Genomic DNA, 26,644 nt, shown 5'->3' on the forward strand with positions numbered 1-26,644 from the left:
GTGACTGAAGTCTTAAGCAAAAGTAACACATGTAACTTTGGGGTGGTTCCCTTAAAAAGAAAAAGTATGCCTTCTCCTTTTCCTTTTTCTCCTTTCAACTAATGCAAATAGCATGTTGATGAGCCAGGACAAGTCATGTGATCAAGGGTAAACCCTAGGTCTTATAGAACTACAAGAAAGCAGCAGCTCTGGTCTCTGAAATTATGGAGCATGTATTTGACTATATACCAAGACTGCTATTTGAGCAATAAATTAACTTATCTAGGCCATGGATATTTGAGCCTATATCTGCTCCCCAACCTTACCTTCCCACTGTTGCTGATGTGGGAACTGTAATAGCTTTTTTTATAACCTATTTTGTTGGCTACAATTGACTAGTTCTGAGTGAACCACTGACTCAAAATAGGCCAATCAAAATTGGCCATTACCCAGAATTCACTGTGCAGCATTGAGTCCAGTGACTAGGAGCTGGTAACAATCTTAGTGCTAGAGAAGGGGGTGGTGGGGGAGAATGAGAAAGGGAAAGAGAGAGAGAGAAGATGAACCTTTAGACTGCTTCGTTTCCTGGTTCCTACTGTTGCTCAGTCTCAGCTACATTTTTGTCTTTTTTACATTTCTAGTGTTCATTCCTTCCTTGGGTTTTGTAAACCAATAAATTATCTTTTTATGTAATCTTGTTTCTATGGAGTTTCTGACATTTGCATTTCAAAAAGTCCTAATTATTTTTAAAGGTTAATTAGATTCCTGCAATAATAAAAGATGGAGTAAGTACCTTAGGATACTCTGAAGTTACAGTTATATGAAAGCTATGTTATCATAAAAAACTACATCAACCAAATAAAAAGAAAATGAGTATTATTTTATAAAATATCTAGGAAAGAATGGGTAGCAACATGTTGTGAAATGTAAAATGAGAGTCTTAATGTTCACCATAAACTCAAGAACTCAGAACAATTAAGGCAAGAGACTTTGTTAAAAATTAATTTATATTATATTTCAATCTTCATTCAAAGGAGAAAAAACTGGCGTTTCCCAGACTTAAGTGTGACTACAGAGCTCAGACGCTGTCTGTTTCCCCTGTTACTTTCTGCATTTCTGTCCTTCACACTGCCTTTTGCCAGCTGTCACTAAGATACTTCTAACATTCTTAGGCTCCATTAAGCATAATTTGAAAAATATAGCCAGTTAATGTTTCTCTTCATCATGAAGGGGCAATATGCTGCAAAGAATTAACATTACAAAATAAATAATAATAAAAAAATTATAACTTTGGATTAATATTAATTTAAATCTAAGAAATAAAAGCTAACAAAACTAAAATAAATTTTAAAATGTGAAAAGTGTTTTCATCAAACATAAAAGTTAGTTTTAATACATTTAAAAATATATTGAAAATGAGACTACAAATGCTTAGCTTGCATTGCTATTAATAGCTTCAATATATAGTGTATTTTAACTGTAACAAAATGGAGATACACAGAGGTTACATAATAATTATGATTTTCTTTATTGCTTGCTGCTCAGCTCAAATGCTTTCAAATTTTTAAATATTATTTCTTTACCTGTCCTTCTGCTTTCCAACTTATGTTATTGTTTCTCTACTTTGGTTCATTTCAAGTGATCTTAAATTTTACTGTCACCAGTGGACTATCTTCTTTGAAACAACCTGTATTTCTTACTAGCTTCAACCTAAACTTTTGACTTTTCCTTCTCAATTATTTCTTTTTCAGTCTCAATAGTGCTTCTTTAAATTATTTCTTAATATCAAAAGTTTTCTATTATTTTTATCTACTCAAAATTTCATCTTTCTTGTTACTTACTCTCTTTAGAATAATCATATAGTTTTCTATTTGTTTCATGCTCTGTCATTTCCAAAACATATTCACATGCCCATTTATCTATACAAGAAATGCACAAGGTAGTTAGGAATCATTATTCTAATTTAATGAATTCCTAATCTGCAACTTAGAAAATTTGCCTGTAATATTTAGACTCTTCAATGCATCTGTAACCCTTGGTATGATGCCTTTCACATAAAAAGTACTTTATAACTGTTATTTATTATTCTTATTCCATACTGTTCATGGGGTTCTCAAGGTAAGAATACTGAAGGGGTTTGCCATTCCCTTCTCCAGTGGACCACATTCTGTCAGACCTCTCCACCATGACCCAGCTGTCTTGGGTGGCCCCACACAGAATGGCTTAGTTTCACTGAGTTAGACAAGGCCGTGGTCCATGTGATCAGACTGGCTAGTTTTCTGTGATTGTGGTGATGAAAAGGCAAAAAGACAGGACACTGAAAGATGAGTTTCCCAGGTTGGTAGGTGCACAATATGCCCCAGGAAATCAGTGGAGAAATAACTCCAGAAAGAATGAAGGGATGTAGCCAAAGCAAAAACAACACCCAGTTGTGGATGTGACTGGTGATAGAAGCAAGGTCTGATGCTGTAAGGAGCAATATTGCATAGTAACCTGGACTGTTAGGTCCATGAATCAAGGCAAATTGGAAATGGTCAAACAGGAGAGAGTAAGAGTGAAGACTGACATTCTAGGAATCAGTGGACTGGAATGGGTGAATTTAATTCAGATGACCATTATATCTACTACTGTGGGCAGGAATCCCTTAGAAGAAATGGAGTAGCCATCATAGTCAACAAAAGAGTCCAAAATGCAGTACTTAGATGCAGTCTCCAAAATGACAGAATGATCTCTGTTCGTTTCCAAGGCAAACCATTCAATATCATGGTAATCCAAGTCTATGCCCTGACCAGTAATGCTGAAGAAGCTGAAGCTGAATGGCTCTATGAAGAACTACAAGACCTTTTAGAACTAATACCCAAAAAAGATGTCCTTTTCATTATAGCAGACTGGAAAGCAAAAGTATGAAGTCAAGAAACACCTGGAGTGACAGGCAAGTTTGGCCTTGGAGTACAGAATGAATCAGGGCAAAGGCTAATAGAGTTTTGCCAAGAGAATGCACTGGTCATAGCAAATGCCATCTTCCAACAACACAAGAGAAGATTCTAGACATGGACACCACCAGATGGCCAACACCGTAATCAGACTGATTATGTTCTTTGCAGCCAAAGATGGAGAAGCTCTATACAGTCAGCAAAAACAAGACTGGGAGCTGACTGTGGCTCAGATCAAGAACTATTTATTGCCAAATTCAGACTTAAATTGAAAAAAGTGGGGGAAACCACTAGACCATTGAGGTATGACCTAAATCAAATCCCTTATGATTATACATTGGAAGTGAGAAATAGATTTAAGGGACTAGATCTGATAGACAGAGTGCCTGATGAACTATGGATGGAGTTTCATGACATTGTACAGAAGACAGGGATCAAGATCATCCCCAATAAAAAAAACTTCAAAAAAGCATAATGGCTGTCTGAGGAGGCCTTACAAATAGCTGTGAAAAAAGGGAACTGAAAAGCAAAGGAGAAAAGGAAAGATATACCCATCTGAATGCGGAGTTACAGAGAATAGCAAGGAGAGATAAGAAAACCTTCCTCAGCTATTGATGCAAAGAAATAGAGGAAAAACAATAGAATGGGAAAGACTAGAGATCTCTTCAAGAAAATTAGAGATACCAAGGGAATATTTCGTGCAAACATGGGCTCAATAAAGGACAGAAATGGTATAGACCTAAGAGAAGCAGAAGATATTAAGAAGAGGTGACAAGAATACACAGAAGAACTCTACAAAAAAGATCTTAATGACACATAAAATCACAATGGTGTCATCACTCACCTAGAGCCAGACATCCTGGAATGTGAAGTCAAATGGGCTTTAGGAAGCATCACTAAGAACAAAGCAAGTGGAGAGGATGGAATTCTAGTTGAGCTATTTCAAACCCTAAAAGATGATGCTGTGAAAGTGCTGCACTCAATATGCCAGAAAATCTGGAAAACTCAGCAGTGGCTACAGGACTGGAAAAGGTCAGTTTTCATTCCAATCCCAAAGAAAGGCAATGCCAAAGAATGCTCAAACTACTGCACAGTTGCACTTATCTCACACACTAGTAAAGTAATGCTCAAAATTCTCCAAGCCAGGCTTCAGCAATACATGAACCGTGAACTTCTAGATGTTCAAGCTGGTTTTAGAAAAGGCAGAGGAACCAGCGATCAAATTGCCAACATCCACTGGATCATCAAAAAAGCAACAGAGTTTGAGAAAAACATCTATTTCTGCTTTATTGATTATGCCAAAGCCTTTGACTGTGTGGATCACAGTAAACTGGAAAATTCTGAAAGAGGTGGGATTAGCAGACCACCTGACCCACCTCTTGAGAAACCTGTATGCAGGTCAGGAAGCAACAGTTAGAACTGGATATGAAACAATAGACTAGTTCCAAATAGGAAAAGGAGTACATCAAGGCTGTATATTGTCACCCTGATTATTTAACTTATATGCAGAGTACATCATGAGAAATGCTAGACCGAATGAAACACAAGCTGGAAACAAGATATGCAGAGGACACCACCCTTATGGCAGAAAGTTTAGAAGAACTAAAGTGCCTCTTGATAAAAGTGAAAGAGAAGAGTGAGAATATTGGCTTAAAGCTCAACATTTAGAAAACTAAGATCATGGCATCTGGTCCCATCATTTCATGGCAAATAGATGGGGAAACAGTGGAAACAGTGTCAAACTTTATTTTGGGGGGGCTCCAAAATCACAGTAGATGGAGATTGCAGCCATGAAATTAAAAGACACTTACTCCTTGGAAGAAAAGTTATGACCAACATAGACAGCATTTTAAAAGACAGAGACATTACTTTGTCAAAAAAGATCCATCTAGTTAGGGCTCTGGTTTTTCCAGTAGTCATGTATGGATGTGAGAGTTGGACTGTGAAGAAAGCTGAGCACCGAAAAATTGATGCTGTTGAACTGTGGTGTGGAGGAGACTCTTGATAGTCCTTTGGACTGCAAGGAGATCCAACCAGTCCATCCTAAAGGAGATCAGTCCTGGGTGCTCACTGGAAGGACTGACGCTGAAGCTGAAACTCCAATACTCTGGCCACCTCATGCGAAGAGTTGACTCATTGGAAAAGACCCTGATGCTGGGAGGGATTACGGGCAGGAGGAGAAGGGGAAAACAGAGGATGGGATGGTTGGATGGCATCACCTACTCAATGAACATGAGTTTGGGTAGACTCCCGGAGTTGGTGATGGACAGGGAGGCCTGGCGTGCTGTGGTTCATGGGGTCACAAAGAGTTGGACATGACTGAGTGACTGAACTGAAATAAACTGAATTTTTATTCCAAAATAGTTCTAGCAATAGTTCAAATGAATCAGCTTGCAATAAGATTTTATCTCTTTCAAACTTGGTTTGGTCACTGATTTTGTTCAATTTTCTCTTCTGGATTCCCAGATTCTTTCCTTCTATGCTCCTTTGTGACACTTGGCACAATTACCTGTGTGTATACTTATTTATATGTGTGTCTTATTTTCCAAACTCGATCACAAACTCTTGACAGCAAGCAATGTATCTTTATTTATCTTTCATTCTTCTATTCATTTATTTATTCATTCATGCAGCAACAGTTACTGAGACACAATACATTCCAGGTGGTGGTTTACACATGTGAAAGGATCAGAGCCCCTGCCTGAAGGAAACCATAACTGGAAGAGGAGACTGACAAGCAAAAAAATTGGTTTAAGAACAATGCTGTTCTAATGAAAGTATGTAAAAGACACAATGGGATCATAGGGGAGAGGCCTCTTCTATCTGTCTTTTGAGTCAGAGAAGGCATCTCAGGAGACTATCCCATTGAACAGAAAAATGAATTAGAACTTGAATGTAGGATGCTGATGGCAAGCCATCCCTGGCAGAAGAAACAGGATTTACCTTTACATACACGTGGCCAAGCTGAGACAGTTCAGTTCAAGTGTTCAGTCATGTCCGACTCCTTGTGACCCCATGAATCGCAGCACGCCAGGCCTCCCTGTCCATCATCAACTCCAGGAGATTACTCAAACTCATGTCCATCAAGTTGGTGATGCCATCCAGCCATCTCATCCTCTGTTGTCCGCTTCTCCTCCTGCCTTCAATCTTTCCCAGCATCAGGGTCTTTTCCAATGAGTCAACTCTTTGCATGAGGTGGCCAAAGTATTGGAGTTTCAGCTTCAGCATCAGTCCTTCCAATGAACACCCAGGACTGATCTCTTTTAGGATGGACTGGCTGGATCTCCTTGCACTCCAAGGGATTCTCAAGAGTCTTCTCCAACACCATAGTTCAAAAGCATCAGTTTTTTGGTGCTCAGCTTTCTTCACAGTCCAACTCTCACATCCATACATGACCACTGGAAAAACCATGGCCTTGACTAGACAGACCTTTGTTAACAAAGTAATGTCTCTGCTTTTTAATATGCTATCTAGGTTGGTCATAACTTTTCTTCCAAGGAGTAAGCGTCTTTTAATTTCATGGCTGCAATCACCATCTGCAGTGATCTTGGAGCCCAAAAAAATAAAGTTTGACACTGTTTCCTCTGTTTCTCCATCTATTTGCCATGAAGTGATGGGACCAGATGCCATGATCTTAGTTTTCTGAATGTTGAGCTTTAAGCCAACTTCTTCACTCTCCTCTTTCACTTTCATCAGGAGGCTTTTTAGTTCCTCTTCACTTTCTGCCATAAGGGTGGTATCATCTGTATATCTGAGGTTATGGATATTTCTCCCAGCAATCTTGATTCCAGCTTGTGCTTCTTCCAGCCCAGTGATTCGTATGATATACTATGCATAGAAGTTAAATAAGCAGGGTGACAATACACAGCCTTTTTCTATTGGGAACCAGTCTGTTGTTCCATGTCCAGTTCTAACTTGCTTCCTGACAGAGGCAGGTCAGGTGGTCTGGTATTCCCATCTCTTTCAGAATTTTCCACAGTTTATTGTGATCCACACAGTCAATGGCTTTGGCATAGTCAATAAAGCAGAAATAGATGTTTTTCTGAAACTCTGTTGGTTTTTTGATGATCCAGTGGATGTTGGCAATTTGATCTCTGGTTCCTCTGCCTTTTCTAAAACTAGCTTGAACATCTGGAACTTCTTCAAATCCCATGTGCAGAATGAAATATTCCAATTACTGTGCATGCCTCCTCCTCTCATTTTTTAAAATTAATTTATTCATTTTAATTGGAGGCTAATTACTTTACAATATTGTGGTGGTTTTTGTCATACATTGACATGAATCAGCCATGGGTGTACATGTGTCCCCCAACCCAAACCCCCCCCCCCTTCCACCTCGTTCCCCCATCCCATCCCTCTGGGTTGTCCCGGTGCACCAACTGTGAGTGCTCTGTTTCATGCATCGAGCCTGGACTGGTCATCTGTTTCACATATGGTAATATACATGTTTCAATGCTATTCTCTCAAATCATCCGACTCTGGCCTTCTCGCACAGAGCCCAAAAGTCTGTTCTTTATATCTGTGTCTCTACTGCTGTCTCACGTATAGGGTTGTCAGTACCATCTTTCTAAAGTCTAAATAAATAAATGCATATATATGCATTAATATGCTGTATTGATGTTTGTCTTTCTCACTTATTTCACTCTGTATAATAAGCTCCAGTTTCATCCACCTCATTAGAACTGAATAAAATGTGTTCTTTTTAATAGCTGAGTAATATTCCATTGTGTATATGTACCACAACTTTCTTATCCATTCATCTGCCGATGGACATTAGCTTGCTTCCATGTCCTGGCTATTGTAAATAGTGCAAGGAAACAATCCCATTCACCATTGTGATGAAAAGAATAAAATCCTTAGGAATAAATCTACCTAAAAAAAAAAGACCTATATATAGAAAACTATAAAACACTGATGAAAGAAATCAAAGATGACACAGATGGATGGAGAAATATACCATGTTCATGAATCAAAGAATCAATATAGTGAAAATGAGTATACTGCCCAAAACAATCTATAGAGTCAATGCAATCCCTATCAAGCTACCAATGGTATTTTTCAGAGAACTAGAACAAATAATTTCACAATCTGTATGGAAATACAAAAAAAACTCAAATAGCCAAAGCATCTTGAGAAAGAAGAATGGAACTGGAGGAATAAACCTGCCTGACTTCAGACTATACCACAAGGCCACAGTCATCAAGTCAGTATGGTACTGGCACAAAGACAGAAATATAGATCAATGGAAGAAGATAGAAAGCCCAGAGATAAATCCACGCACCTATGGACACCTTATCTTTGACAAAGGAAGCAAAAATATACAATGGAGAAAAGACAATCTCTTTAACAAGTGGTGCTGGGAAAACTGGACAATCACCTGTAAAAGAATGAAACTAGAACACTTTCTAACACCACACACAAATATAAACTCGAAATGGATTAAAGATCTAAATGAAAGACCAGAAACTATAAAACTCCTAGACCAGAAACTATAAAACTCCTAGAAAACATAGGCAAAACACTCTCTGACAAAAATCACAGCAGGATCCTCTATGACCCACCTCTCAGAGTAATGGAAATAAAAGCCAAAATAAACAAATGGAACCTAATTAAACTTAAAAACTTTTGCACAGTGAAGGAAACTATAAGCAAGGTGAAAATGCAGTCTTCAGAATGGGAGAAAATAAAAGGAAATGAAGCAACTGACAAAGAGTCAATCTCTAAAATATACAAGCAGCTCATACAGCTCAATACCAGAAAAATAAAAAACCCAATCAAAAAGCGGGCCAAAGAACTAAACAGACATTTCTCCAAAGAAGACATACAGATGGCTAACAAACACGTGAAATGACACTCAACATCATTCATTATCAGAGAAATGCAAATCAAAACCAAAGAGAGGTACCATCTCACACCGGTCAGAATGGCTGCTATCAACAAGTCTACAAACAGTAATTCCTGGAGAGGGTGTGGAGAAAAGGGTGTGCCATAAAACCTACTAATCCCACTGCTGGATATACACACTGAGGAAACCAGAATTGAAAGTGACACGTGTACCCTCTCTCATTTTTAAAATCAAATGTCAAGTCTTTTGGAATATATTAGACGAAGGAAGCTCTTAGCAAAGTAGCACCATATAGAAAGCAGGAGTATATTTGCCAACAGGATTCAACCCATTTTGGTTTCATCTTTTAATCAGTTGTGCATGACAAAATGACCTGCTACTCGATTTTTAAAAACATCGCTAAATTCAATTATAAGAGAAAATGTTTGACTAAAGCAAGAAGTCATCAGCTGCCTTTTATGGAAAACGCTTGAGTAATTATAAATATAACTGCCTAAATGATGAATAATTAACTGCCTGAACTAAATTGTATTGAAAAATTTAAAGACAATTTTAGTAAGGTTAAAGTTTAGCAATGTATAGAGATAAAAATTTAAACTCCTTGAAAGTAATATAGGAACAATAGAATAATTCATAAAATGGAAAATAGGCAACTGTTGCTTATTTTAAAGCAAAACCTCTCTAAAACTTGTGAAAATTCACAGCCATCTGAAAATACTCTAAATACATTTAAATACTCTAAATACATTAAATACTCTAAAAACATTTAAAATCAATTTTATTTTTAAAATCTAACTATAAACAAATAATAAATACCATTAATCCCTTAATGTGATACTGCTTTCCCTTTTCTTCTTCAATAGTTTTTGTTGCCTTTTCAGTAAAAAGTAGCCTTTTGGACATTAGGGAAGGAACAATGAGGTGGAGCCTGGTGGGCTACAGTCCACAGGATTGCAAAGAGTTGAACATAACTGAGCATGCACACATGCATGCACACAATGAGGTGGAACAGGAAAGTCACTACCACATTGTGATCATAAAGGATTGTAAAGACTGGCATTTTATATGCTGATGTATCTCACATTAGTATCTGCAGGCCACAATCTCTTCTGAGGTTCAAGGCCATCTAGCTACTTCAGAGACATCTTTACTACGATGTGCCATTCACCCCATTTCACTATGTAACCGACACCACCTTGAGAGTCTCTCCATGTCTGGCCCTGCTCCCATTGTTACTGCCTTAATGAATTCAATCACCATTTATCATAGGCCAGAAAGCTTAAAGCCATCTTCAATATCTCCTTCTTTCTCACCTATTATATAAATCATTTTCCAAGTTCCATAAATTTTGCTTTCAAAATAACTTCAAATTCTTTTGTCCTTTCTACCTCGCCTCCTATCACCATGGCTGCAATTCAAATTTCCTTCAGCTCTCCCCTGGATACTTGTAACAGCATTTTCATCAGCCTCCCTGAATGTGCTTTGCAACTGCCATAAAACTTCCTATAAGCTGCAGCAAACATAATCTTATGAAAACTCAAATTCAACCCTGATTTGTTTAAAATTCATTAATGACTCTGTTATCTTAGCAATATGGCCCAAGACTCCCTTTTCAGCTAATGAATTCCTCCTGTCATGGATATTCTCTGAAATGTCACTTCATTGACTCCTAGAGATAGGCACATCTCGACATAAAAGAGTCATTAGGTAAATAGTGGTTTAAGGTCATTCTCTTTCATTAGGAGGCGACTATGTTGTTTGCCACTGTATCTGTAGTGTCTAAAAGAATGCCTTGTATGAGGTAGTTACTAAACATATGGATGTAAAAGAATAAATAAACCAATAAAATCACCTAAAAAATACCTAGTGCAATAGAAGGCTTGAAATACATTAAAAATATCTAAAAATGACCTGAGTATTAAGAGGTGTGATTTTTTTTTTTTTAGCAAGTTTTATTTATATGTATTGTACTATACATAAGAAAGTGTTAGGCCCTCAGTCATGTCCATCTCTGTGACCCCATGAACTGTAGCCCACCAGGCTCTTGTGTCCACGGGATTTCCCAAGCAAGAATACTGCAGTGGGTTAAGTACACTTTATTTGTATGTGATTACATGTAAGCCATACTTACACGCATTTATTCTTCATGATAAATATCACTTGTGTTCAATTTAATTCATTGATTTTACCCCATACCAGATATTCTTTGGTATTTAGACTAGAGAAGCTTGCAAGATATCAATTCTGATTTTGCAGGGCTTACAGCCAAGGTAGAAAGAAAGAAAGTGAAGTTGCTCAATTGTGTCTGACTCTTTGTGAGTCTATGGACTGTGGCTCAACAGGCTCTTCTATCCATGGGATTTTCCAGGCAAAAAGACTGGAGTGGCTGCATTTCCTTCTATAACAGCCAAGGTAGAGTGGGAGACAAATCATATGTAGAAAAATTAGCATGCAATTCTAACAAAGGAGTGATTAGACATGACTATGTGTATATATGTATATAAATATTTATATATAACTATTTCATATCTGAGAGTTTGACAAATAGATGAAGGGGATCAGAATTTAGCTAGAGAGAATAGTGTGATCAAAAGCATGATGCCATGAAAGAGTCTATTATGTTCTGGAAATGGAAATCAGAAAATCCTGATGGTGAATCTTTGAAAAACTGTTATCAACATGTTCCTTTCTTTATGCACTATGGGTGTTTCCAGAAGGAAGGGAAAACATGTCACTGGAGGCGACCCTTTTTTTCAACTCACAAGAATTCACTCCCCTTATCATTCCTCCACCCTCCACCCTTATCACACCTTCACCCTGTTCACAGTAATCTCAAGGATTTCAAAGAACTGATCTCCTCCACCAGCCATTTTAGTACTTCTTCCATTGGCTACGATCTTCAGGTAAAACAGAACAGGTCAACCAAACCCATATCTGTCCAACTAATGGCTCCCCAAAAGGCAAGAGAATATTGATAAAATACAGATTCTCCTTTTGACCTTAAAATGTGGTTCTGCTATGCCACATACTAGCTAGATGGCCTGGGACAAGTTAGTCATATCCTTTAAGCTTCTATTTTCTCATCTATGATCTGGAAAAAGAAGTAATAGTATCTTCATAAGGGTAGTAATGAAGGTTAAAGCAAATAATGCATACAGCACTTCTAGAAGAGTTCATGACACCTAAAAAGATTCATAATGTGTTGGCTATTATGAAGTGACTCAGTTTATTGCATCTGTGTAATTTTCCATCACGCAAGCTTCTCAAATTAGAGAATTTAGCATTCCAGAAATACATAGTACACTTTATACCTCTATTTTGTTATTCTTTTAGTTTTGAATATTCCCTGCTCTTTTCCATCCACTATCTGCCTGCTCACCCTTCAAGGTTCATCTTGTTTCTCTAGTTAGAACTATTCTGAAGTCATTGCCTTTTCCTCTGTGCTCCTCTAGTATTCTCTTTACGACTCCTTTGCTACACCTAACACAGCCTGATGTTTCTTGCACAATGGTCTGACTTGTACACTGAATTTAGAGCTCCTTGAGGCTAGAGGTATGTCATTAATGTATGTGTCACTAAGGTCTAACAAGAGGGAGGAAGTTGATAAATGTCATTTATTGAGAGGAGGAGCTAAGATGGTGGAGGAATAGGACGGGGAGACCATTTTCTCCCCCACAAATTCATCAAAAGAACATTTCAACGCTGAGCAAACTTCACAAAACAAATTCTGATCGCTAGCAGAGGACATCAGGCACAGAGAAATGCAGCCCATTGTCTTCGAAAGGAGGTAGGACAAAATATAAAAGACAAAAAGAGAGACAGAAGAGCTAGGGACAGAGATCCATCCCGGGAAGGGAGTCTTAATAGAGGAAGTTTCCAAACACCAGGAAACCCTCTCACTGGCAGGTCTGGGGGAAGTTTTTGAATCTCAGAGGGCAACCTAACAGGGAGGAAAAGTAAATAAAACCCACAGAATACATGCCTAAAAGCAACTCCCAGCAGAAAAGTACCCCAGATGCTCGCATCCGCCACCAGCAAATGGGGGCAGAACGGAGAGGAGCGGGCGGCATTGCTTAGGGTAAGGACCAGGCCTGAATGCCCTGAGGGCAATTGGAGGGAGCTAATGTGAGAAAGCAGCTTAAACTGTGGGATAGCAAGAGAGAGACTGAGAGAGAATTAATCTGTGAAAAGCCCTAACCTAAGGCACAGCCGACCCATTCACCGAACAAAGGACTGAGCAACACCAGAGAGGAGATAGCCGGCTGCGGAGGGGCCCATCCCCCGCCAGAGGCAGTGGGGAGGCGGGCACCAGCCAGAGCCGGAAAGCGGCAAACTCGGCCCCAGAGACGGCATCCCCTACCAAACTGCAAACAGGCTTCCAGTCTCTAACCAAAGACTTCCTGAGATTCTGGATGGTTGACATCCGCTGGGAGGGTCGCAGCCAGAGATCAGCTCCCCAGAAGAGAAACAAGGCACACCCGATCGGCACACTCAGAAACTGAGGCTGGGACGGGGAGGGGAGAAGTCGCGCTCGTCAAGCTCCTGGTTGCCTGAGCTACTCAGACCCTGAACGGCACAAAACGCATGCCCAACAGACTCTGCGCCTTTGTGGAGTACCCGAGAACCTGAACCTGAGCGGCTTGGGCCTGGGAAGTGCACATAACGCAGGGCCCGCTCCCTGGAGAGCAGCCTGGAGCCTGAGCAGTGTAGACAGGGAAAGCACACACACCGTGAGCGGGGCAAAACCAGTGTGGCCGGAACACTGCGGGTCCTCCCCACACACGCCAGTGACGTTTGTCTGCAGCGCCCCTCCCTCCCCGCAGCACCACTGAACAAGCGAACCTAAACAAGAGACCACCTCCGCCCGCTTGTGTCAGGGTGGAATTAGGCACTGAAGAGACCTGCAAACAGAAGCCAAATACACAAAGGGACGCGCTTTAGAAGTGACAGGTGCAACAGATTAAAATCCCTGTAGTTAACACTGACTACACTGGAAGGGGCCTCTAGATATCAAGAAGTGTAAGCTGGAACAAGGGGCTATCTGAACCTGAACTGAACCCACACTGCCTGCAACAGCTCCAGAGAAATTCCTAGATATATTTTTACTACTATTATTTTTTTAATTAATTTTTTTCCTTTTTTTAAGTCCTCTATTACTCCTTAATTTTCATTTTTATAACCCAAAAAAACCTTGCAAAAAAAGACCCTATTTTTAAAGCAAACTTCATCTATATTTCTTTCATTTTTTTGTGTGTTTTTGGTTTTTTTAATATTGTATTTTTAAGAGTCTAACCTCTACTCCAGATTTTTAATTTTTGTTCTTCAGTATTTGACATCAATTTTGGACATTTAAGAATCCAATTTTCAGTACCCATTTTTACTCAGGAGTATGATTACTGGTTGGATCACTCTCTCCCCCTTTTCACTCTCCTTTTTCTCCCCCAGATCACCTCTATTTCCTCCCTCCCCCTTCTCTTCTCAATCCAATTCTGTGAATCTCTGTGGGTGTTCTGGGCTGTGGAGAACACTTAGGGAACAGAGTACTCCCTAGATCTGTCTCTCTTCTTTTGAATCCCCCTTTTTCTCCTCCTGCTCACCTCTATCACCTTCCTCACTCTCCTCTTCTTCATGTGGCTCTGTGAACCTCTCTGGGTGTCCCTCACTGTGGAGAATCCTTTCACCATTAACCTAGAAGTTTTATTATCAGTGCTGTATGGATGGAGAAGTCTTGAGGCTACTGGAAGAATAAGACTGAAATCTAGAGGCAGGAGGCTTAAGCCCAATACCTGAGAACACCAGAGAACTCCTGACTACAGGGAACATTAAATAATAAGAGATCACCCAAAAGCTTCCATACCTACATTGAAACCAACCACCACCCATGAGCCAATAAGTTCCAGAGCAAGACATACCACACAAATCCTCCAGCAACGAAGGAACATATAGACCTGAGCATCAATATACAGGCTGCCCGAAGTCACACCAAACCCATAGACCCATCTCAAAACTCACTACTGGACACTCCATTGCACTCCAGAGAGAAGAAATCCAGCTCCACCCACCAGAACACCGACACAAGTTTCTCTATCCAGCAAACCTCGACAAGCCAAACACCCAGCCCCACCCACTGGGAGAAACCTCCACAATAGAAAGGAACCACAGACTACCAGAATAAAGAAAGGCCACCCCAAACCCAGCAATCTAAATAATATGAAAAGGCAGAGAAATACCCAGCAGGTAAAGGAACATGAAAAGTGCCCACCAAGCCAAACAAAACAAGAGGAGATAGGGAATCTACCTGAAAAACAATTTAGAATAATGATAATAAAAATGATCCAAAATCTTGAAAACAAAATGGAGTTACAGATAAATAACCTAGAGGCAAGGATTGAGAAGATGCAAGAAATGTTTAACAAGGACCTAGAAGAAATAAAAAAGAGTCAATTAAAAACAAATAATGCAATAAATGAGATCAAAAACACTCTGGAGGGAACCAACAGTAGAATAATGGAGACAGAAGATAGGATAAGTGAGGTACAAGAAAAATGGTGGAAATAAATGAAGCAGAGAGGAAAAAAAAAATGAATCAAAAGAAATAAGGACAACCTCAAGGAACTCTGGGACAATGTAAAACGCCCCACCATTTGAATCATAGGAGTCCCAGAAAAAGAAGACAAAAAGAAAGGCCATGAGAAAATACTCAATGAGATAACAGCTGAAAACTTCCCCAAAATGGGGAAGGAAATAGTCACACAAGTCCAAGAAACCCAGAGAGTCCCAAAGAGGATAAACCCAAGGTGAAACACCCCAAGACACATATAAATCAAATTAACAAAGACAAAATACAAAGAACAAATATTAAAAGAAGCAAGGGAGAAACAACAAATAACACACAAGGGGATTCCCACAAGGATAACAGCTGATCTTTCAATAGAAACTCTTCAGGCCACAGTGGAATAGCAGGACATATTTAAAGTAATGCCCCAGATTACTGTACCCAGCAAGGATCTCATTCAGATATGAAGGAGAATTCAAAAGCTTTACAGACAAGCAAAAGCTGAGAGAATTCAGCATCACCAAACCAGCTCTTCAACAAATGCTAAAGGATCTTCTCTAGGCAAGAAACACAGAAAGGTTGTATAAACGCAAACCCAAAACAACAAAGTAAATGAAACGGGACCATACTTATCAATAATTACCTTAAATGTAAATGGATTGAATGCCCCAACCAAAAGACAAAGACTGGCTGAATGGATACAAAAACAAGACCCCTATATATGCTGTCTACAAGAGACCCACCTCAAACCAAGGGACACATACAGACTGAAAGTGAAGGACTGGAAAAAAAATATTTCATGCAAATGGAGACCAAAAGAAAGCAGGAGTTGCAATACTCATATCAGATAAAATAGACTTTAAAATAAAGGCTGTGAAAAGAGACAAAGAAGGACACTACATAATGATCAAAGGATCAATCCAAGAAGAAGATATAACAATTATAAATATATATGCACTCAACATAGGAGCACTGCAATATGTAAGGCAAATGCTAATAAGTATGAAAAGGGAAATTAACAATAACACAATAATAGGGAGACTTTAATACCCCACTCACATCTATGGATAGATCACTAGACAGAAAATTAAAAAGGAATCACAAACTTTAAATGACACAATGGATCAGCTAGACCTAATTGATATCTATAGGACATTTCACCCCAAAAGAATCATTTTCACCTTTTTCTCAAGTGCACACAGAACCTTCTCCAGAATAGATCACATCCTGGGCCATAAATCTAGTTTTGGTAAATTCAAAAAGATTGAAATCATTCCAGTCATCTTTTCTGATCTGACCACAATGCAGTAAGATTAGATCTCAATTACAGAAAAAAAAAAGCTATTAAAAATTCAAACATATGGAGGTTAAATAACACACTTATGAATAACCAACAAATCATAGAAGAAATAAAAAAAGAAATCAAAATATGCATAGAAACAAATGAAAATGAAAACGCAACAACCCAAAACTTATGGGACATTGTAAAAGCAGTGCTAAGGGGAAGGTTCACAGCAATACAGGCTTACCTAAACCTCTTTAACAAGTGGTGCTGAGAAAACTGGTCAACCACTTGTAAAAGAACGAAACTAGAATGCTTTCTAACACCATACATAAAAATAAACTCAAAATGGATTAAAGATCTAAATGTAAGACCAGAAACTATAAAACTATTAGAGGAGAACATAGGCAAAACACACTCCGACATAAATCACAGCAGGATCCTCTATGACCCACCTCCAAGAATATTGGAAATAAAAGCAAAAATAAACAAATGGGACATAATTAAACTTAAAAGCTTTTGCACAACAAAGGAAACTATAAGCAAGGTGAAAAAAACAGCCCTCAGATTGGGAGAAAATAATAGTAAACGAAGCAACAAAGGATTAATCTCAAAAATATACAAGCAACTCCTGCAGCTCAATTCCAGAAAAATAAATGACCCAATCAAAAAATGGGCCAAAGAAGTAAACACACATTTCTCCAAAGAAGACATAGAGATGGCTAACAAACACATGAAAAGATGCTCAACATCACTCATTATCAGAGAAATGCAAATCAAAACCACAATGAGGTACCATTACACACCAGTCAGGATGACTGCTATCCAAAAGTCTACAAGCAATAAATGCTGGAGAGGGTGTGGAGAAAAGGGAACCTTCTTACACTGTTGGTGGGAATGCAAACTAGTACAGCCACTATGGAGAACAGCGTGATTTCTTAAAAAACTGGAAATAGAACTACCATATGACCCAGCAATCCCACTGCTGGGCATACACATTGAGGAAACCAGATCCGAAAGAGACACGTGCACCCCAATGTTCATCGTAGCACTGTTTATAATAGCCAGGACATGGAAGCAACCTAGATGCCCATCAGCAGACGAATGGATAAGAGAGCTATGGTACATATACACCATGGAATATTACTCAGCCATTAAAAAGAATTCATTTGAATCAGTTCTAATGAGATGGATGAAACTGGAGCCTGTTATACAAAGTGAAGTAAGCCAGAAAGATAAAGACCAATACAGCATACTAATGTATATATATGGAATTTAGAAAGATGGTAACGATAACCCTATATGCAAAACAGAAAAAGAGACACAGATGTACAGAACAGACTTTTGGACTCTGTGGGAGAAGGCAAGGGTGGGATGTTTTGAGAGAACAGCATTGAAACATGTATATTATCTAGGGTGAAACAGATCACCAGCCCAGGCTGGATGCATGAGACAAGTGCTTGGGCCTGGTGCACTGGGAAGACCCAGAGGAATCGGGTGGAGAGGGAGGTGGGAGGGGGGATCAGGATGGGGAATACATGTAAATCCATGGCTGATTCATGTCAATGTATGACAAAAACCACTACAATATTGTAAAGCAATTAACCTCCAACTAATAAAAATAAATGAAAAAAATTTAAAAATTTTTAAAAAAAGAAACAAGAAAAAAGTCAAACACATAACCTAACTCTACACCTAAAGCAACTAGAGAAGGAAGAAATGAAGGACCCCAGGGTTTGTAGAAGGAAAGAAATGTTAAAAATTAGGGCAGAAATAAACACAAAAGAAACAAAAGAGACCATAGAAAAAATCAACAAAGCTAAAAACTGCTTTTTTGAAAAGATAAATAAAATTGACAAACCGTTAGCCATACTCATCAAGAAACAAGGGGAGAAGAACCAAATCAACAAAATCAGAAATGAAAATGGAGAGAGCACAGCAGATAACACTGAAATACAAGGATCATAAGAGATTACTACCAGCAGCTCTATGCCAATAAAATGGACATCTTGGAAGAAATAGACAAATTCTTAGAAAAGCATAACTTTCCAAAACTGAACCAGGAAGAAATGGAAGATCTTAACAGGCCCATCACAAGCATGGAAATCGAAACTGTAATCAGAAATCTTCCAGCAAACAAAAGCCTAGGATCAAATGGCTGCACAGCTGAATTCTACCAAAAATTTAGAGAAGAGCTAACACCTATCTTACTCAAACTCTTCCAGAAAATTGCAGAAGAAGATAATCTTCCAAACTCATTCTGAGGCCGCCATCACCCTAATACCAAAACCAGACAAAGATGCCACCAAAAAAGAAAACTACAGGCCTATATCACTGATGAACATAGATGCAAAAATCCTCAATGAAATTCTAGCAAACAGAATCCAACAACATATTTAAAAGATCGTATATCATGACCAAGTGGGCGTTATGCCAGGAATGCAAGGATTCTTCCATGTCCACAAATCAATCAGTGTAATACACCACATTAACAAATTGAAAGATAAAAATCATACGATTATCTCAATAGATGCATAAAAAGCCTTTGACAAAATTAAACATCCATTTATGATAAAACTCTCCAGAAAGCAGGAATAGAAGGAACATACCTCAACATAATAAAAGCTATATATGACAAACTCGCAGCAAACATTATCCTCAATGGTGAAAAATTGAAAGCATTCCCCCTAAAGTCAAGAACAAGACAAGGGTGCCCACTCTCACCACTACTATTCAACATAGTTTTGGCCACAGCAATCAGAGCAGAAAAAGGAATAAAAGGAATCCAGATAGGAAAGAAGAAGTAAAACTCTCACTGCTTGCAGATGACATGATCCTCTATATAGAAAACCCTAAAGACTCTACCAGAAAATTACTAGAGCTAATCAATGAATATAGTAAAGTTGCAGGATATAAAATTAACATGCAGAAATCCCTTGCATTCTTATACACTAACAATGAGAAAACAGAAAGAGAAATTAAGGCAACAATACCATTCACCAAAAAGAATAAAATACTTAGGAGTATATCTACCCAAAGAAACAAAAGACCTATATATAGAAAACTATAAAACACTGGTGAAAGAAATCAAAGAGGACACAAATAGATGGAAAAATAAACTGCATTCATGGATTGGAAGAATCAATACTGTGAACATGAGTTCAAAAGCAATCTATAGATTCAATTCAATCCTTATCAAGCTACCAACGGTATTTTTCACAGAACTAGAACAAATAATTTCACAATTTGTATGGAAATACAAAAAACCTCGAATAGCCAAAGCAATCTTGAGAAAGAAGAATGGAACTGGAGGAATCAACCTGCCTGACTTCAGGTTATACTACAAAGCCACAGTCATCAAGACAGTATGGTATTGGCACAAAGACAGAAATACAGATCAGTGGAACAAAACAGAAAGCCCAGAGATAAATCCACGAACCTATGGATACCTTATCTTCTACAAAGGCGGCAAGGATATACAATGGAAAAAAGACAACCTCTTTAACAAGTGGCGCTGGGAAATCTGGACAACCACCTGTAAAAGAATGAAACTAGAACACTTTCTAACACCATACACAAAAATAAACTCAAAATGGACTATAGATCTAAGTGTAAGACCAGAAACTATAAAACTCCTAGAGGAGAACATAGGCAAAACACACTCCGACATAAATCACAGCAGGATCCTCTATGACCCACCTCCAAGAATATTGGAAATAAAAGCAAAAATAAACAAATGGGACATAATTAAACTTAAAAGCTTTTGCACAACAAAGAAAACTATAAGCAAGGTGAAAAGACAGCCTTCAGAATGGGAGACAATAATAAAAAATGAGGAAGCAGAAAAAGGATTAATCTCAAAAATATACAAGCAACTCCTGCAGCTCAATTCCAGAAAAATAAATGACCCAATCAAAAAATGGGCCAAAGAAGTAAATACACATTTCTCCAAAGAAGACATAGAGATGGCTAACAAACACATGAAAAGATGCTCAACATCATTCATTATCAGAGAAATGCAAATCAAAACCACAATGAGGTACCAATACACGCCAGTCAGGATGGCTGCTATCCAAAAGTCTACAAGCAATAAATGCTGGAGAGGGTGTGGAGAAAAGGGAACCCTCTTACACTGTTGGTGGGGATGCAAACTAGTACAGCCACTATGGAGAACAGTGTGGAGATTCCTTAAAAAAACTGGAAATAGAACTGCCATATGACCCAGCAATCCCACTGCTGGGCATACACACCAAGGAAACCAGAACTGAAAGAGACACATATACCCCAGTGTTCTTCGCAACACTGTTTATAATAGCCAGGACATGGAAGCAACCTAGATGCCCATCAGCAGACAAATGGATAAGAGAGCTATGGTATATATACACCGTGGAATATTACTCAGCCATTAAAAAGAATATATTTGAATCAGTTCTAATGAGATGGATGTAACTGGAGCCCATTATACAGAATGAAGTAAGCCAGAAAGATAAAGACCAATACAGTATACTAATGTATATATATGGAATTTAGAAAGATGGTAATAATAACCCTATATGCAAGACAGCAAAAGAGACATAGATGTATCGTACAGACTTTTGGACTCTATGGGAGAAGTTGAGGGTGGGATGATCTGAGAGAATAGCGTTGAAACCTGTATATTATCAAGTGTGAAACAGATCACCAGTCCAGGTTGGATGCATGAGACAAGTGCTCAGCGCTTGTGCACTGGGATGACCCAGAGGGATGGGATGGGTAGGGAGGTGGGAGGGGGTTCAGGATGGGGAACACATGTAAATCCATGACTGATTCATGTCAATGTATGGCAAAAACCACTACAATATTGTAAAGTAATTAGCCTCCAACTAATAAAAATAAAGGGAAAAAAAAAGGAAAAAGTAAAAGAAAAAAAATGTCATTTATCTGTTCATTTAGTTTTGCTAATTTATTCACCTTATCATGAATTATCCATGAATATAATGAAACATCAGTGCTTGTTGAACACCTCTTATCCACATGCTCTGTCTTGTTTTATTGCTTTTGACCATCTTCTGTTAAGTGGAGAGGACCCTGTAGTATTGAAATCTGGCTCATATGTATGCTGGTATTTGATACTGGGAAAGTCATTGAAATTGTTTTAGCATCAGTGTCCTCACCTTATTCTAGGGATAATAATAGCTAATATATAGCTGCGATTCATGGGGTCGCAAAGAGTCGGACACAACTGAGCGACTGAACTGAACTGAACTGAATATATAGTGACTAATAATGCATGTATAGTATGGAGTAGACTCTCAGATTGTAGCAGAACATTACTATGTGTTCCTCATTTATCAAGAAAATATATGCATACTTAAACTAAGGAAGATTATTTAAAGCCTAGAAATAGTTACAATCCTAGGCTTTTATAACACTACCTTAATCATAGTCATAGAAATTATTATTATATCTATTAGCATTATTATTATTGTTAATTGGATTTAATATCAAAATGTTAAAAAAAAATGTTCACAAGTTTTCTTGATAACCCTAGCAGGAAGTTCCCAAAGACGATTCTAAAACTGGTAGATATTTTTCTTGTGCAGACTGCACTAGGCTTGTAATGTCCTTAATTATCACAATATCTCTTTGAGGTATTATATTCCCAATATGTTAGGTTAAGAAGCTGAAATTCAGGGAATTGAAGTCAGAATTTCCAACGTCACACCAAAGTCAGTTTAAAGTATCAGGTCTCACACTCACTGTTATCTGATCTGAATTCTAGTGCTCTTCTCAGGTTGCCACACACAGAATGCCTTCTATTAAGCAGAATGGATAAGAGCTTAAAGATTCTTGCAGCTTGGGCCATGCAATAATAAATCAGTGATGAACTAAGGATTATAATGCACTTTACAAGTTAAAGCATTGGGGGATAACACTGTAAAATCATAAGGTTTTGCATGCTCTCAGAAAAGATTGGCACATCAGACTGATCAATTCATATGAGAGAAACTGAGCTTTACCTGACTCTTGTAGGTAGCTGTAGTCGTAGCCCAGATCCTTGGATGAAATGAAGAAGTCACCGTTTCTGTAGAGCGGGATGAAAGGGACCATGTAGGATTCTCGGTTGTGTCCAATGGGTGCATTAGCTTCTGGATAAACATCTTGAAGAGGACGATACTTTCGAAGCCACTGTTCAAAAATACTGCAGAGGAAAGGATTTCAGAATCAGAAACATATTGCTGTTGAAGAAATATCTGGAGTTCTTAAAGTAAAATAACACGGCATACCTTAAAATCTAAAGCCATGGAAATATACCAAACGTAGTTTTCATGCTTTGAAAATATTTTGTAAAGCCACAGTTCATGCTGTCAAGCCCTGATGAAATCCACTCGTTTGAGAGAAATATTAGATGATAATTTTGGAAAAGGAATTTCTTAGATGATAAGTGAAAGTTAAATGACAAGTTAAAACCCTTCAGAATGCCACAGAGCAAGTGTAATTATTGGCTGAGTGACAACCGAGACATAGTCGTAAATTATATATGTCCCTTATCTCAAAGAAATTTCACTCAAAGAAAGAACATGCAAAACTAAATTGGAATCAATATTAGAAGTTGGCTATTTTTTGGTCATGGTAGGGGACTTTATTTCAACCTCCTTGTTATATTTAGAGAAGTATATGCTTAATGAGGGCTGCCCATGTTGATTCAGCAGTAAAGAATCTGCCTGCAATGTATCAGTCCCTGGGTTGGGAAGGTCCCCTGGAGAAGGGCATGGCAACCCACTCCAGTATTCTTGCCTCCCATGAACAGAGAAGCCAGGCGGCCCACAGTCCATGGGGTCACAAAGAGTCGGCCACGACTGAAGAGACTTAGCATGCATGCACACATACTTCATGAGTCTTGTTGAGAGAACGAGCTCACCTTCTATGATAGAAGTTAAACATACTTAGCACTTACCGTTTCCCAACTTCCCAGGAAGCTAGAGTATGACCACAAGATCAATACTCAGCCAATCAGACATACCCATTCAAGACTTTGAAACAGGAGATACTGACACAAAGAAGCAAGGACAATGGACAAGCATTCTAGCAGTGGGCAAGAGCAGTGATGCTAACAACATCCTGTGTATAAGCATGAGATGAGAGGTGTCAGTAAAGGTAAGCACTGGCCAGGGGTACCCTGTGCTCAAGAGCACAGCTCTGGCAGATTATCTGGCTGCTGCCCTCTTCTCTAGTTCTTACCTGTTTCTCATCCTGCATCTCCATGATCTCCTGAATTATCTGCTATTCTTTCAGCAAATTTGTTCCCTGCTTAGTTCAGCCAGAGTGAGTTTCTGTTGCAAGCAATTAAAAACCCTGACAGGAACAAAAGCTAAAAAACTAAGAGACTGAAACTGTCCATTAAGGATGGAAGTGAAACTAAGTGTAACCGAACATGTAGCGGGTAATTAAAGGGGTGACAAAGAGAATGCCTCTGTATGATCAGACCACATAACATAGAGGGAAGACCACTAGATCTGGGATCAGAAAACTCCCCTTGGGTCCTAGATTTGTGATTTAAGAGCTGTATAAGTTGTATAAGCTCATAAGCAAATCACAGAAATGCTTGGAGGCTTAGCCTTCACATCCTTAAAATGAAAGTAATAATATCTATCCCATCTGTTTCCAAACAAATTATCCAATGTGGTAGTTTTTAGGAAAGTGCTAAATATATAAGCTATTGTTATTTAGCTCTAGAATTTAAGCTCGGGGGCAAAAGGTTAGTGCAAGAAGCTGGTGTCTAAAAAGGAAAGTGATGTTTCAAGCAAACAGATAAGTTAAAAAAAGCATTTTGAAGTACAGTCAAGAAGAGAACAAGGAAGCCAGATGGCAGCAGGGATGATCACTTTTTGGTGATGAAAAAGAATTCTATTTGTTTAAAAAATCTAGACTTCAAGTGCTAGTTGTGGTCAAAGTTGTTTTCATTATGAATTAATTGAAGGATCAGTCGGCTGCTAATAAGTACCTCGATTATTAAATAATTTCCTGAGTATTTACTATATGTTAAGTTTTGAAGAAATATGAACCTATGTAGAACTCAAGTTCTGTGGGTTTTGACAAAGTTGTCTTAACTTTAAGACAACGTTAAGATTCTAAAATGTTTTAACCTGTTTAATTTTCCTTTTATTCATCTGAATAATGAGAGTAATATTTAAGTCATGAAGGTATTGAAAGGATTAATTAAGCAACCTAAATGTTCATTGATAGATGAATGGATAAAGAAGATGTGATATGTATTTATATATATGTATATGTATATATGGAGAAGGCAATGGCAACCCACTCCAGTACTCTTGCCTGGCAAATCCCATGGACGGAGAAGCCTGATGGGCTGCAGTCCATGGGGTTGCTAAGAGTCAGACATGACTGAGAGACTTCACTTTCACTTTTCACTTTCATGCATTGCAGAAGGAAATGGCAACCCACTCCAGTACTCTTGCCTGGAGAATCCCAGGGACAGGGGAACCTGGTGGGCTGCCATCTATGGGGTTGCACAAAGTTGGACATGACTGAAGCAACTTAGCAGCAGCAGCATATGTATATATACACACACAATAGAATATTGCTCAGCCCATAAAAAGAATGATATAATGCTATTTTCAGTAACGTGGGTGGACCTAGAAATTACCATGCTAAGTGAATTAAATAGGTAGATAAAGACAAATATCATATTATATGACTTATATGTGGAATCTAAAATAGGATACAAATGAACTTATTTATAAAACAGAAATAGACTCACAGACATAGGAAAAACTTATGGTTGCTAAAGGGGAAGGGAGTAGAAGGGTAGTAAAATAGAAATTTGGGATTGACACATATACACTACTATACATAAAATAGATAAACAAGGACCTACTGTATTCAATGTCTTATAATAACCTCTAATGGGAACTGTATTCAATGTCTTGTAATAACCCATAATGGAAAAGTATCTGAAAAGTAAATATACACATGGGCATCCCTGGTGGCTCAGTGGTAAAGAATCTGACTGCCAATGCAGGAGATGTGGGTTCAATCCCTGGGTCAGGAAGATCACTAGGAAAAGGAAATGGCAACCCATGCCAGTATTCTTTCCTGGGAAATCCCTAACGGACAGAGGATCCTGGTGGGCTACAGTCCATGGGGTTGCAGAAGACTCAGTGACTAAATAACAACAATGTATGCACATATATATGTACAATAGAAACTAATCAATTTGCTGGACACCTGAAACATTGTAAGTCAACTCTACGTCAATAAAAATTAATTGAAAAGATTAAAGGGTTAATTAAAATAGCATAAGGTAAGATATTGGAACAGATCCCGATGCTGGTAAAGACTGAAATCTAAGGAGAAGGGGGCAGCAGAGAATGAGATGGTTAGATCGCATCGCTGACTCAGTAGACGTGAATGTAAACAAACTTTGGGAGACAGTGAAGGACTGGAGAGCCTGGTGTGCTGCAGTCCATGGGGTCTCAGAGTCGAACACAGCTTGGTGACTGAGCAACAACAGCTGATACATGGCTAAGCGCTGGACAGGTGGTGAGGAGAAGCCATCCTCATCCCACAGCATCTCTGTCTCTTCCTCATGGTTCACGTTATACTTGAAAAATGTCACAACCGGTGAGAGATGTGAGACGTGCTACCACAGAAATGCCAAAACTGTGCATGTTTGAACTAGCTCTTTAAAAAATGGTTATTATTCTTTAAGCAGAAATGGGGAAACAGTATTCAAGAGGATTTTTTTTTTTTTTTTTTTTGGTGTGTACCTCCATTTCCTCAACTGAAGAAATTAGGAACTGGCTTAACTGGCTTAACAAATAAATCCAAATTCTTTTCAAGTCTTGTATTTTATGAATTATTCTTATTTTGATGTCTATGGTTTTCTTCTTTTCACGAAAGCATTACTTGTTCATTACACAAAATTCAGAAAATAGAAACATGCAAAAAGAAAATAAAAAAAACACACATACTTGCTTAATATTTCTGTTAGCTTTTTAAATATGCAAATATAACATTATATACATATTTTAACTAGAAGAATTATA

General features: G+C 38.3%; 1 protein-coding gene across 2 annotated transcripts in view; it reads right to left on the bottom strand.

The window, feature by feature from the left end:
* TYR (tyrosinase) overlaps positions 1–26,644 on the bottom strand; it is a 163,154-nt gene that overhangs the window by 46,406 nt on the left and 90,104 nt on the right. For both annotated transcript variants that reach the window (XM_070457145.1, XM_020883023.2), the window contains exon 4: positions 22,595–22,776. In XM_070457145.1, the coding sequence (XP_070313246.1) occupies positions 22,595–22,776 (182 nt within the window). The remainder of the gene's footprint in view (positions 1–22,594; positions 22,777–26,644) is intronic.

Source organism: Odocoileus virginianus, chromosome 28, assembly GCF_023699985.2.
Source record: "Odocoileus virginianus isolate 20LAN1187 ecotype Illinois chromosome 28, Ovbor_1.2, whole genome shotgun sequence".
In the NCBI taxonomy this organism is placed as follows: domain Eukaryota; kingdom Metazoa; phylum Chordata; class Mammalia; order Artiodactyla; family Cervidae; genus Odocoileus; species Odocoileus virginianus.